The sequence below is a fragment of the Rattus norvegicus genome, chromosome 4 (genome assembly GCF_036323735.1).
Source record: "Rattus norvegicus strain BN/NHsdMcwi chromosome 4, GRCr8, whole genome shotgun sequence".
Taxonomy (NCBI): domain Eukaryota; kingdom Metazoa; phylum Chordata; class Mammalia; order Rodentia; family Muridae; genus Rattus; species Rattus norvegicus.
Genome location: NC_086022.1, coordinates 172,158,367 through 172,173,130, shown reverse-complemented (window position 1 = coordinate 172,173,130; position 14,764 = coordinate 172,158,367). Strand labels below are relative to the sequence as shown.

Sequence of the window (14,764 nt, the reverse complement as noted above, 5' to 3'; positions counted from 1 at the left end):
GACTTGGAAAGTTGCTCAGCATAATGAGAAATAGCCAGGCAGAGTTGACAATAATAATATGCTTGAGACCCCCCAATTATATTTCAAAGTCCATGTAGTTTCTAAATGGTTATAATTTTTTGGACCTCAGAATTTATCTTCAACATTAGATATCGTTATTTTCCCAGTCTGTTTCTCTAAAAGAGAAATTACCTTCCGTTGACTGGCCCCTGTCTTAGTTTCTTTCCTGTCCCTGTTATAAAACACTGACAAAATCAACTTAGGAGAGGAAAGGGTTTCTTTGAGTTTATAGATCCAGGGGGACAGGAGTCTGTCCTGGTGGGTAGTCATGGCAACACACAGCAGGTGTGGTAGCAGGAGCAGGGAGCAGAGAGAGCCAACTGAATGTGGCCATAGGCTTTTCATCTAAAAGCTCTTCCCCAGCGATTTACCTCAAGGCTGTGCTTCTAGTCATCCATGCAACTCGCCCTATGGGAACCCAAGGTGGACAATTCTCAGTCAGGTTACCACTGCCTCCTCCCAGAGCACTGGTTTACTTGTAACTTTTATCTTGTAAAGCAATTTTAGAGCAGCCCAAGAAAACCACTTATCTCGTAGCCTTTCTTTGACGTTAAACCACAGCACATGCAGATCGCCTTTACCCGTGTACGCTGCAATTTTGTTTCTGATTTCAGTTTATTCTATGGGTGATCATATGAGAAAGTCTTACTTGAAAGAACTGTGTTATTTAAGTTACTTGTAGCTTGAAATCTATCAGTCTTTTGCACTGATTTTTGGAATTCATGAATTTTTTTTTTTTTTCTGGAGTTGTGGACCAAACACAGGGCCTTGTGCTTGCTAGGCAAGTGCTCTACCACTGAGCTAAATCCCCAACCCCATGAATTATTTTAATGATTTTGAGGATTTAGATCTACTAAAGCAAAAGTGTTCAAGTGGTTATTTTGCCCTGAAAAAAGGGTGAAATTTTATTAGTGGATTTTACATCTTGAGTTTTGATATTTATTTATTGAGGAGGGCTATCGCATGTGGAGGTCAGAGGACAAGTTGTAGAAATTGGTTGTCGCCTTTCTACCGTGTGAATTCCAGGGATCCAGTTTGGGCTATCAGGCATGGCAATAAGTGTCCTTAAACTCTGAATCATCTCATTGGCCCAATTCAGAGATTTACAAAAAAAATACTGAGTCAAAAGACACTTAAACTTTGTTGTTTGTACCCGTGCTTCTGAGTCCGACGTGAGTGTGAGTTACAGTCTTCCCGAGTAGAGGTTCCAGACTTCAGTGTCTGCAGTGTGGAATGAAAGGCTTTCCTTCTCTCTAGGGGACCGAGACAATGACAGCTGCAAACAGATTTCCTGGACAATACTCTGTAACTACCCTCACCATAGCTCTGACCACTAAAACCAAGGAAACCCGCTCACTCACTGGGCCACACTTCTTTCATGAGGCATGCAGTTTAATTACTAATTTAAGAAACAAGTGCTTGATACTGTGACGTAACTTGCCTGTGTGTAGAACATCTTGCGATAACCGCTTTTTAGTTTAATTTTTTATTACGGGGTGCTACATGGTGCCCTTTGCCTCCTTTGGGATGGTGACAGTTTTTCATTCTGGACACCTCCAGTTTTAATCCTCCATATAACAGAGGGCTCTGGCCTTAGGTGAACATTTGGGATATGTTGGACTAGAATGTTCTAAGGAAGTGACTCTGTACCGGGACCCATCGTGGCGTCACCTCACAGTGAAAGTGATCCAGGCCAGGCCATTCCACCTAGTGTTCCTCAGAGAATTAACCAGAATGGAGAATAAACAAGGGCTGCGGAGAAGGTTTAGTGGGTGAAAGGCTTGATGCACAAGTCTAAGAATTGAAGTTGAAATCCCCAGAGCCTGTGTCAAGCCAGCTGTGGTGGTTATGCATCTGTAATCCTCACACACCTCCAGGGAGATGGATGCAAAGACAGGAGAATTTCTCCAAGCTCTGGACAAGCTGGACCAGCTTATATGGGGGTAATCAACTAAGGCCCCTGACACACACATGCACACACAAACACACACACATGCACGCATATACATGCGCACACACACACACATACGTACACATAAACACACACATACATAAACACACACTCACACAAATACACACACACATACACCCACACACACAAACGCATACACACAAACACACTCACATACACACATACACACACATGCACGCACACACATACATACACATAAACACACACATACATACACATAAACACACACATACATACACATATACACACACACACATACACACACACAAACACATACACACAAATACACACACTCACATACATGCACACATGCACACACAAACACATACACATAAACACACATATACATACACATAAACACACACATACACACATACACACAAACACACACACATGCACGCACATGCGCACACATGCACACATGCACGCACATCATGCATATACACATACATACACATAAACACACACATACACACACACATACACACATACACCAACACACACAAACACATACACAAACACACACTTTCACACACACACACACAACACTTTCTCTCAAAATACACGATATTGAACTCTCCCATCAATTCTAAATTTTTATGCTCACCAGTGTAAAAGAATACATGACTCATATATCTAAGAAAAATATACATAATTACACAGAGCATACGAGCCCCAAAAATAGAAGATAAATACATGAGCAGCATCCTCATCTACAGCGATAATTGCAGGCTATAAATAAATTTCATAACGAAGAAAAATTTAACACCTTATCTGCAAAAGCCACTTGAATCACCAAGAAAATCTAATCGTGGGTCTTGCTGGGACAATGTTGGGAAAGTTTGTGGTGGCAGATAATCAACTCTTACCTGAAATGGAAAAAAAATAAAGTGGTTTTCAAAATGGGTCCGATGGAGACTTGCGAGTCAGCCTATGCATGTAGAGCTGTGTGAGCTGTCCATCAGTGTGGCAAGGCATGGAGCCGAGAAACTTATAAAGAGAAAAGCTCTGCTTCCTAATGGCTCTGGAGGCTTCAGTGCATGGCTATTTGGCACATCGCCTTTGGGCCTGCGCTGGGAAAGTCCATAGTAGCAGGAAGTGTGTGGTAGAATTGCCGTTCACTTCACGGGAAACCGGAAGCGATAAGAGAGAGATGGGAAGTATCTGGCAATCCCAGTGTCATCCATAAGAGCACAGCCCAATGTCTTCTCTTCCTTCCTTCCACTGTCTCCCATTTGAGGGCTGGATCCCGGCCTTCAACCCCCATTCCTTCAGGGACACAGCAGGCACTAACTGTGTGGGTAGGTTTGCATTGAGCTCTGGCGGTCTCTGTAGGGCCTGGCGATAGTCTGGTGAGCTAATAGGTTTCCCTGTGGAGGGAGAAAAAGGGGAGGCAGCCACCAGCCCTGCACATCTTCTCTTACACCCCTCCTTTCTGACAGAGCAGAGACCGCGTTCTTTCCGCACTTGCCTTATTCTAGTGGGCTCTTGGGAGGAATGTTTAAGTGGAACCTGGAGGTAGATTGACCTTAAAAACCCACGTTTGAGTTCCGTCATTAGAAAATACATCATTAAAAAGCAGAGTCATATTTTTTTTTAAGGTTGATGTTAACAAAGTCTTGCTACCTGTATTACACCAAGACACTTACTGACGCTGACAACGGATATAAACTATATATTTTTTCCTGTCTTAATCTTTATATCAAAGCTCAGACAAGCCGATGGCCTTCCCGATAACTCATCTCTCCTTTCAGGCAAACCTAATTAGCGAAGATATTGAAAGTGCTATCAGCGACAGTAAAGGCGGGAAACAGAAGAGGCGGCCGGAGGCCCTGAGGTAAGAGCACCGAACGCCATTAGTGGATGGGATTGGATCATAGAGTGTCTTGCTGTCTAGCCAGCCCGTGTCTGCCCCATCTTGGTTCTCCACGTGTTAACTCTTCTTCTACATAGCTTCTCAGACCTAGATGTCCCAGAGTGTTATAAAAAAAAAAAAGTGTGATGTTTTAAGAGATGACCCAAGGTCTCCCCATATGCCCACAAGCTTTTCAAATACCATGTGACCTAAAGAAAAAGTCATGTAGTTTGCCAGGGATTTTAATTTTTCTGTATTTCTGTGTCTCGGGAACTTACTGACACAGTAGAGTTGGTTAGGAATCCTGATTTCCCTGACAGTTAACTTCTAAGGCTGAAGGGCAAATGGCACCAATGGGGAGAACCATTGATAGGAGAAGTGGGGAGAGGGTAGCAGCCCAGTTGGACAATTTGTTTTTCATTTTTAGGATGATTGCCAAAGCAGATCCTGGCATCCCTCCTCCTCCCAGAGCTCCTGCCCCTGTGCCACCAGGGACTGTCACACAGGTGGACGTTAGGAGTCGAGTAGCAGCCTGGTCTGCCTGGGCAGCTGACCAGGGTGACTGTAAGTACCCAGACCTCACCCTTCTGAGGATCCACTTCGGGTTATGCTGTCTTTCACCCTTTCAGATCCTCATGCTCATTTCTAGGTCAGAGTTCACGTTAAAGAGCTAAATCTTAGAGGTTATAAAGTTAAGTCTGGACTGCTGTTAAGGTGGTTGTCCATGAGAATTCATGCCAGCCATTTAGTAGATACTCTATGAGGATGGAAGTCATTTCTGACTGGCTACCTGCGTGACGTCGACGTGACTAATACGCTAGGTGTCACATTGGTCACTGTGACTCATAGATTCACCGCTGGCAAGACTGTTTTCAATTTCTCTCCCCTAACACCCTGAATGGCACCTGTCTGGAACTATACATTCTACAGGTAGGGAAGTCACTTGAGCTGGGTTTTTCTGTGCTGTATGACTGAAGCTCATGATGTCTTTAGTGATGGTTACTCTCAATCCCATGGGCTAAAACTTGATACCTGAAATAAGAGCTGGCTCTGCTTATCCATGTGACCGTGGAAGGTCATCTTTTTCCATGCTTTGACCTTAACCGTAAAGTGGGTACAACAACACGCAGCTTTCTGTGACTGCAGAAGCCACTCATACTATGATCACAGTCAGCCCAGGGACGTAAGACTCACTGTCAAAGAGCATTGATGGCTTTTGCTTTGGGAATTACATCAGTCTCAACCAGTTATCTCTGTAAATACCATGGTTTTTAAAAGACTAGGATTTATAGTGATCTGTGCTTATCGTGACACCAAGGTAGGTTTCCTTGGTATCGTTCTGGTGGAGGGGGTTTGGATAGTCGCCGCTATTGTTGTCTTTTGTGTATGTGTTGGAGAGATGTCAACACTGACATGACTTGAGGAGAAGACATATTAACACTGACTTGACATGAGGAGAAGACATATTAAGTTAAAGAGATCCTCAATAGAGTTGTAGGAATGCATATGAAATTAATACAGTTGTACAATAAAAGAATTTATACTCAGGTATTCCTGAGCTCTTACTAGATTTTGTGTAAAATGTTCCTGGCATTGCCATCCGTTACAATTACAGTGACATAGACTTCTAGCTTTCTAATTGTTCAGACAGAACTCAAGACCTGGTATACAAAGTTCTGTGTGAGTGCCAGAGAGTCTCAGTTGGGGGTGTCCTAAAGGAGGCTCCCTCTGCTCCCTCTGAGGTTTCATCAACTCTGACTATAGCCCCAGAGAACTCTGACATGTAGTAACCCTGTCTTCCAAAAGTGAGTTCAGCAAAATGGTGGCAGTAGTTCCCGGGACCCCAACTCACTTTGCCCCAGACAATGTTGTGGGGTCTCTCGGAGACACCGATTCCTTCTGTGAGACATAGCCTTCTGTGTAGCCCTGGATGTTGTGGGGCATCAGTATGTAGCCAAGGCTAGCCTGGTCACCCCTGCCTCAGCTTCCAGAGTGACCCCCTTTGGAGTTCCTAATGGCGGTTTCAAGTTGACTTCCCTGCCTTCCATGGTACCACTGTACCACGAAGGCAGCAGCCACTTGTAAAACGGCCCCTAACCGTCAAGCTTTGTTCATGCAGATTAATGAGCTTGAATAGTTAGAGTTAAAAATGTAGTTTTGTGTGGCCCAGCAATTCCCTTTTCTCTTCCCGTGCGTTCCATGTCTGGCCAGTGTTAGCATGAAGGAGAAATTGGGATTCCGAGTGGCCAGTATGTTTCGGCAGTTCTCCGCATTAAGCCTCATGAGTCATGATGATGTATCATGAGTTCTCCCTCCACTCCTTGTGATCTAGTGCTCCTGCCCAAGCCATATGCCTTTTCGCTTAATGTACTCTGAAACACATTGCCCCAGCTGTCCATGTTACCATAGTGCTGACTGACTCACCTCAGGAAGGCATCTGTGATGGAGGTCTCATGATTAGCACTCACAATGGAGCTTTCTTGACATCGCGAACGCCTCTGAGACGCGTATTCAGTGTTTTATCTCGAGTCATATGATTTAAGCGCAGTGATCCAAAGGCTTGTGGGTTTTATGCTGACTTACAACGGCCATTGAGAAATCACTGTACTCTCAGAGCTGCAACGCTTTTGTGGTAGTCACAGGGTTGGAATGTGGGGGGACCAGCAACCCAGGCTGTGAAGACGGTTCAGTTGGTACAGTGCTTGCCACATCAGCATGAGAAGCTAAATCCCATTCCCAATGCCCAGGTATAATGGTGAGTGTCTGTAATTCAAGCTCAGGAGGGGGAAGACAAGGGGTTCCTAAGGCTTGCTGGACATAACTACCTCCAGGAAGGAGGGGGCATAGCTGGTTAGAACCTTAGATATGTGGGCAGGCCAATCACCAGCTGTGCCCAGTGCTCCTGGTACCCGTGGCAGGACATACTCAGGGGCCACGAAGTATCACCTTGACTTGTTTGTTCCAGCGAACTCCCCGATCAGCAACTGGAATTCCTCCCTCATCGTCTCTCATGTTCATTTCTGTATTGATATTAACAAACGTAGAAAGTCTCACAATTCTCCTTTCTTTTCAGTCGAGAAGCCCCGGCAGTACCACGAGCAAGAGGAGACGCCCGAGATGATGGCAGCCCGGATTGACAGGGATGTGGTGAGTGCTGCCCGAATCCGGTTTAGCTCATGGTCCCTTCTGCTTTGTGAGGAGGGGGAAACAAAGGCATCGGGATTGGCAAAAATGTCCGCAAAATTTATATTTTCCTCTTCCCAGCGTTCAGTATTGAAAATTGAATTTTCGCTTAACCCCTTGTCCGTCCTTCCTAGTATTTAGCTTGATGTTACCTCCTACAGAGCGCTGGCAACTCGGCCAGGTTGCAGAGGGCATGAACCCGAACTTCCAAGAACCTGGAAACCAATTGTCTGGTTTTGCTTTTTTTTTAATGGTCTGTGATTCATAGACACAGACCATTTAATGTTTGCTCATTTTGGTTTATTAAGATATTTTACAGCTGGAGAGATGGCTCAGTGTTTGCAGGGCTTGCATCAAAAGTTTGGAGGCTGGAGTTCACACCCCTAGAGTAGATGGCTGTTGGCAGCCCATCACTAGCTAGAAGAGTAACCATTAGAGAAGCAAGTCCTAGGTTCCACTGAGCGGCTCTGCCTTATTTGTTGAAGGTGGGAGAGGAACTAGGATGATTCAGGACATCCGTACTTGGTCTGCACAGGTACACACATGTGCACACACACACCTACAGGCAAGGGAAGCTGCAGGCACCTCTTCACACATGTGCCCACTCACATGCAAATGAGGACATACACACTCACACGCACACACACCACACCCTCATGAAAATAGAAAACATACTTTAGAATACCTTAAAAGGAGAAGTTAAGTGACATTTAAAGTGTAAATATTAATGCTTTATAAAGAAGAATGCTGTATTTATTGCCGCTTCTTTAGAGCAATTAACTTGCAGGGGTAATTGACAGTTAATGGCTATGTCTGTCACATTTTAAGTGTGTGATTTATTTACCTTTTAAACTATACACATTCCCAGGTTCTTTTGGGAAAAAAAATCACTGAAAGGAGTCTGACATTTAGAATTAATTTTTAAAAGATTTTCACTTTTCAAAATAAGGGCATATTAGAATCAGGACTGCGAGTAGTTCTTTTTTAAAAAAGAGTATTCTGTAGTTGTCTTCAGACATTTCAGAAGAGAGCATCCCATCCCAGAAGGTTGTGAGCCACCATGTGCTTACTGGGGCCTGGGATCTGCCTAACTCAGTCCCTGCTCAGTGGGAGAGCAGTCGGTGCTCTTAACCACTGAGCCATCTCTCCAGCCCATTCTTAATCGATTTTGAGTGTGTGTGTGTGTGTGTTCTCTCTCTCTCTCTCTCCCTCCCCCTCCTCTCCCCCTCCCCCCTCTGTGTGTGTGTTCTCTCTCTCTTTCTCTCTCTCTCTCTCTCTCTCTCTCTCTCTCTCTCTGTGTTCTCTCCCTCTGTGTGTGTGTGTTCTCTCTCTCTCTTTCTCTCTCTCCTCTGTGTGTGTGTTCTCTCTCTCTCTCTCTCTGTGTGTTCTCTCTATGTGTGTGTGTGAGTGAGTTCTCTCTATGTGTGTGTGTGAGTGTGTTCTCTCTGTGTGTGTGCATGCGTGTGTTATCTCTCTCTATCTCTCTGTCTCTCTCTGTCTCTCTCTGTCTGTGTGTGTGTGTGTGTGTGTGTGTGTGTGTGTGTGTGTTTCTGTATGGGTGCAGGTGCCTGCAGAGGTCAGAATCCAACATCTGATTGTTTTGAGCTAGGGTTTAGGTGGTTGTGAGCCACCCAACATGGATGCCAGGTGCTGAGTTTCAGATTCTACAAAGGCAGAATGTGCTCTTTACCACTGAGCCATCTCTCTAGCTCTAGAATTTAATATTTTATCACACTATATTATAGTGAAAGGTTTATCAAATGCTACTTTATAGTCTTATAATACGAAGAGTCCTTCATATCAGACTAGAGAAAGCTGCAAGAGAAGTATAAAAGATAACCGAAGAGGTCGCTAGCATGCGTTTGTCTGCTCTGGGATGTGGTCCTCCTGATACCTTTGGTGTATGTGGGCTGTGTGTTTTAGGTTCTCAGGGCATTCTATAATGGGCACACAGTAACTTTGTCAGAGACCTTACAGGACAAATATTGCAAAACAAAAACATCCTGTGCTCTGCTAGCAAAATGTTTCTCTGAATCCTACCCCCAGCTTTGTATGTGTGGGAATATGTATATTTCAGTGTGTGTGTGTGTGTGTGTGTGTGTGTGTGTGATGTTTTCTTAGAATTAGTGATTGACTTCATGAAAGTGATCATTTTTCTCTTCTCTTCTAAAGCTTCTCTCCCTTACATTCTAGCTAACAGCTAGAGCAAAATTAGGGTTTTTCTCCCTTTGTTTTATATCTTGTCCTGTTATTTCTAATTCCAGCAAATCTTAAACCATATTTTGGATGACATCGAGTTTTTTATCACAAAGCTCCAAAAAGCAGCTGAAGCATTTTCTGAGCTTTCTAAAAGGAAGAAAAGCAAGAAAAGTAAAAGGAAAGGACCTGGAGGTGAGTGGGTGAGCGGGTGAGACTGGGTTCCCCAGTCTAAGGCTGTCAGACTCATGGTGAATGGGCTTCCCCAGTCTAAGGCTGTCAGACTTAGGAGTGAATGGGCTTCCCCAGTCTAAGGCTGTCAGACTCATGGCGAATAGGCTTCCCCAATCTAAGGCTGTCAGACTCATGGTGAATGGGCTTCCCCAGTCTAAGGCTGTCAGACTTAGGAGTGAATGGGCTTCCCCAATCTAAGGCTGTCAGACTCATGGTGAATGGGCTTCCCCAATCTAAGGCTGTCAGACTCATGGTGAATGGGCTTCCCCAGTCTAAGGCTGTCAGACCCCACTGGGCTTCCTTACTCTGGGGTTATCAGACCCACAGTGAGTGGGGACTTCCTTACTCTTGAGCTTCCTTACTCAAAGCACAGGTGAGTAAGGTACCTTACTCTTGGGCCATGAGAACTTCAGGACTAGGTGAGCTTGCGTCCCAGGTCCTGTATTTGGACCTGGGCACCAGGTCCTGATCTTGGACCAAGGTCCTGTAGCTTTGGGCACCACTGGAGGTTCAAGTGGAGAGGGAAGGGCTCATGTTTGTTTCAAGCTGACTGTGCCTTGAGTGTGACTGAGATTGGACGGTAGCCACACCCATCTATAGTTTTCACAGGGAGTTAAAAGTGAGTTTTTGTTCATAACACTGATCTTTTCTGTAGAGTTCTTTAATTGAAAATATGTAACCTTTTTCAACATGAAAAATTGCCTTCTTTCATCTGAGCATTTTATAATACTAATGGATTCGAATCATATTGCAAAACCCTCAGTTGCTCATTCACATTCAGAGTTGCATAGAAGCAATTTTGAAGCGTGGTGCTGAACCGCCAATGTTAAAATGCCTTAGAAACTGGGCCAGCAATCCCAGCACTCAGTAAGTCGATGCAGGAGGATTATTCTTAGTTATATAGGACAGCCTGGGATATCAGACCTTGTCACAAAAAATAATAATACTAAATGAAAACGAATGGCTTTGAGTGTATAAAAGTATAAATGTAAGGGTAGTGTTTATATTACCTCTGACAAAAGGCACAAATTGAATGTATAAAGGAGTTGTCAGCTCATGTCTCGTTCATTAGAGCTGACTTCAAATCCTCCTGCAGCCCCTGTCTGTATGGTAAGAGTGTTCAGCTTTCAGTGTTGTCCTGAGCGTAGATGCTTAGATGTTCCTCTCCTCCACTCATTCTGAATGAAGTGTTCTGTGATGTTTCAAGCTTCCCTCTTCTGTTTGCTGAATGGAGCATGCTCCCCTCTGGGTTATCCAAGCTCAGAACCCAAGCCTCTGTGTCTTCTTTCCTCAGCATACGGCTACTTTGACTTATTTTCCCAATTCCATCTGTACGTAGTTTTCCCATTCTCATAGTTGGCATCAAGTTGAAACTGTCATCATTGTTGAGACAGCTTGACAGCAGTTTTCATCCCCCTAGTCTTTTGTACTGTTAGGAGAACCAGTCAACCTATCAATCACTCAATCAGTTAATCAATAAATCAACCTTTAAGAGAGGGTCTCTCTCACACAGCCGGTCTCAAAGTTGCTATAAAGCCAAGGATGACCTTGAACTCCTGGTCCGTCTGGCTCCGCCTCTCAAGTCGAGGGTTACAGGTGTTCCCACGGCCAATAGGACACCCTTCACAGTGTTCTAGAGTTCTCATAATTCTGCCCTGAAGTGTAAGTAGTTCTGTGAACTATTGATTGAAATGTCACTTCTTACCTTGACATTCAAGGTCACCTACAATCTAAACCAAAGGTCCCCTCTCACACACATTCCTCTGGGTTTATGTTGCTTGTTTTGTGTACACCCAATTTCTCTGTTACTCCAGATGTTGTTTTAATCTTAGCATGTTATTTCCACAAACTTGGGGGAGGTGAGCAGAGCTTTTCAAATCCCTTTTTTTTTTTTTTTTGGTTCTTTTTTTCGGAGCTGGGGACCGAACCCAGGGCCTTGCGCTTCCTAGGCAAGCGCTCTACCACTGAGCTAAATCCCCAACCCCTTCAAATCCCTTCTTAAAAGTTACTTGACATATGCCTTTTATTCCAGCATCCAAGCCAGGCTCAGGCTGATCTCTGTGGGTTTGAGAGCAACATGGTCTACAAAGCAAATTCTGGGAGAATAGAGAAACCAAAAAAAAAAAAAAAGTTTCTTGAAAAACACTTTCTGGTTGTCATGTTCCCCATTTCCCAAGCAGTATACTCTCCTGTCGCAGCGCTTAGATGCTACACCTGTTAAACGTATGATTCATTTCCTCTGTTATTTTTCAGGGCCATTAAAAGCAGGGCTTATCACTTACTCAATTTTATAGCCTTTAGAATGATCGCAAGAATTCCTGGGACATAGGAAGGCTTCGAGTCACATTTATAGAATTCAGTGAGTCACTGAGAGGGTCTAAGAGAAGAGGAACCCATTCAAACTTAGGATCTTCATAATGAATTTATTTAACAAACTTCCTTGTGGGTCTGTTCTCATCCGTCCCCCGCTCTTTTTTATTTCTTTAGAGGGCGTCTTAACACTGAGGGCAAAACCGCCACCTCCTGATGAGTTTGTTGACTGTTTCCAGAAGTTTAAACATGGATTCAACCTTCTGGTAGGTGTGCTTTATTTATATATAAGAGAAGAAGCAGATGGGGAAGATCAAAGTCTAGCCAAATGTTCCTGAAAATTAAATCAAGAGAGACAGCTGTCCCTGTAGATTTGTGGGTGTGTGTTTTGATTGGCCTTTCATTGCAGCATCAGATTGGAAGGCATGCATGTCAAAGAGACTTAGCTTAAAAAGCAGTATCTCTCGGCTCTCTGTCCCTGATGGAGTCCCTCCAAGGAGAAGTGTGAAGAAAGACCTCTCCTTCCGGGTCTGCATTGGACAGCTCTTTGAGCGTCCACCCTTGGGGTGACCGTGTTGTGGTGATGTATTTGTTTTCTTGCTGTCACAGGCCAAGCTGAAGTCCCACATTCAAAACCCGAGCGCTTCGGATCTGGTTCATTTTCTGTTTACTCCACTAAATATGGTGAGCATTTATGAATGAAACAAAGCAACCGTTCTTGGTATCTTCCACCCAAGGGTCTGAGTTACTTAAGTGGGTTTCTTTGATTACCTTATGTGGATCCTGTCTTTCTTAACTTGTGTGTAAACTCTGCGAACGTGAAGTCTGAGAGTTTAAAAGGGACACATACCTCACTTACGGCTGGACACACAACACACGCGTGTGCACATTAGAATAGCCGTTTATCCAGGGCTGGCAGGCAGTGTTGGGTGTTTCGCTTGCAAGTCTCTCTTCTCCAAGTTCCTAGTGCCACGTGGCACACCCACGGTACCTTGGTGTGTTCGTGTGTGCATGCCTGCCGAATTTCTTCACAGGAAATCACAGCCTGTAATATCCCCTCTGTCAACCCAAAGGGCACAGCACTCTCCTCCTTCTCTCCTGTAGTCATCTTTGAATGTTTGCTGTCAGCGCTTGTAAGACCTCAGGCTACAGGCTCAGTGCCAGAGCTGGGCATGCTGGTGTACGTGCCTGCCGTCCTAGCGCTCTCATGCTGCAGTAAAGAGTGAGTTCGAGGCTAGCCTGAGTTACGTGGTAAGACCGTGTTTCAGAAATCTAAAACAATGAGCCAAAAAAGAATCGAGCCTCCCATGTTGGGCTCACACTGGTGCTCCCAGCACAGGGGACCCTGAGGCAAGAGGACATTGCTGTGAATTTGAGGACAGAGTGGGCTACACAGAAAGATCAGGGTAGACTGCAAAGAGAGAACTTGTCTTAAAATAAAACCCCAAAGCACAAAACACAACAGAAACGACAGTGCATGCTGTTCTGTCTGCGGAAGAGTCGGCGCAAAGCTCCCATACCCCCAGCTTTTCTTCTCGGTTTTCATCTCCGAGTCCTCAAATGTGTCTCCTGCAATTTAAAGTCAGTTGCACCGAAGGAAATTGAAAACCAGGCTTTATGGTGTCATGTAGTGTGTCAGTACTGTGTAGAGACTGTGTAGAGAGGTACCAGGCAAGCCCTGTTTTAGATTCATGCTGGCATTTAGGAGTTCCCAAGAGATGTAGTGCAGAGTTGAATTCTGGGTGACGGAGGAAGAGTCTTGAGGGGGAACTAGAAAATCCTGTGTTTACAGAGGCACAAAGCAGCATGGCGTCCTCAGAGCCCCTGACCAGAGAGATACCTCAGTCTAGAGCCATTCGAAAGAACAAAACAAACACATTCTTCCTACAGCACATCTCTGAGGAGGCCAGAGCCTAACAAAGTCTCTATCTAGCCTGTCTGCTAGATAACGGGCCTTTCTCAACCCGGGCATGGCTCCTGAGAGGAGAGTGTGGTGCTTCATGGTAGCACAGGCTTGCTTATTAGGATGTGCACCTGTTTCCCATTGGCCATTAAAGTGTCCATATCAAATCAGGGGAATATACTGGAATTGAATTCTGGGAGTGGGGTTACTACTTATCATTGGTCCTCCCCTCTCCTCTGCCCCTCCCTCCCCTCTCTTCTCCCTCTCCTCTCTTATCCCCCCTGTTGTCTCTCTCCCTCCCTCCCCTCAGGTCCTTTTTGGTTTTATACATCTCAGGCATAGTCTGAACTGCTGACTGAAGGCTTTTTTCTCTCACCTTCAATAGTGTTCATTTTAGACCCATAGTTTTCAACGTTGGCATAATAGATTTGCCATTTATAATTGATGTTTTTTAAAATAACAGATGGTTACACCAGCAAATAAGGAGTAGGGTGTCTATGCTGCCCTTACTAGTATTTTGCTGGGAAAGAAATAGATGCTTATAGCCAGGATGTAGATGCTAAGACATCCTCAAACTACTAACTTTATTTATTAATGGGCCTTTATTCTGGATAATATATAATATATGTTATACTTCAAGTTTTAATTTAAACATATGGAAACAGTGCTTCGTTTTGGAATTGATTTTCATGTATAGATTTCAGGAGTATACAAGTAATCATTGCCTTGCTAAAAACATTTGTTCTCCACCCAGGTGGTCCAGGCAACTGGTGGCCCTGAACTGGCCAGTTCAGTACTCAGCCCACTGTTGACGAAAGACACAGTTGATTTCTTAAATTACACGGTCAAGGCAGAGGAACGGCAGCTGTGGATGTCACTGGGAGAGACGTGGATGAAAGTGAGGTGAGCACAGGGGAGCTCGGCATGCAGTACCGGTGACGCTCCGGGCGCTCCTGTCCGATGCCCTAAACCAATGGGACATGTATGTAAGATTCAGGATAAAGAACTATGTGTTATGGAAGGAAGAAACTGATATCGCTGAAAAGCTAAT

The 14,764-nt window shown here is 44.5% G+C and overlaps 1 protein-coding gene across 8 annotated transcripts in view; it reads left to right on the top strand.

Moving 5' to 3' along the window:
- The window catches only part of Eps8 (EGFR pathway substrate 8, signaling adaptor), a 172,174-nt gene that overhangs the window by 118,540 nt on the left and 38,870 nt on the right, over positions 1 to 14,764 (top strand). For all 8 annotated transcript variants that reach the window (NM_001376935.1, XM_063286164.1, XM_063286162.1 and 5 more), the window contains 7 exons: positions 3,787 to 3,869; positions 4,315 to 4,451; positions 6,961 to 7,034; positions 9,335 to 9,461; positions 11,988 to 12,076; positions 12,420 to 12,494; positions 14,468 to 14,616. In NM_001376935.1, coding sequence (NP_001363864.1) covers positions 3,787 to 3,869; positions 4,315 to 4,451; positions 6,961 to 7,034; positions 9,335 to 9,461; positions 11,988 to 12,076; positions 12,420 to 12,494; positions 14,468 to 14,616 — 734 coding nt within the window. The remainder of the gene's footprint in view (positions 1 to 3,786; positions 3,870 to 4,314; positions 4,452 to 6,960; positions 7,035 to 9,334; positions 9,462 to 11,987; positions 12,077 to 12,419; positions 12,495 to 14,467; positions 14,617 to 14,764) is intronic.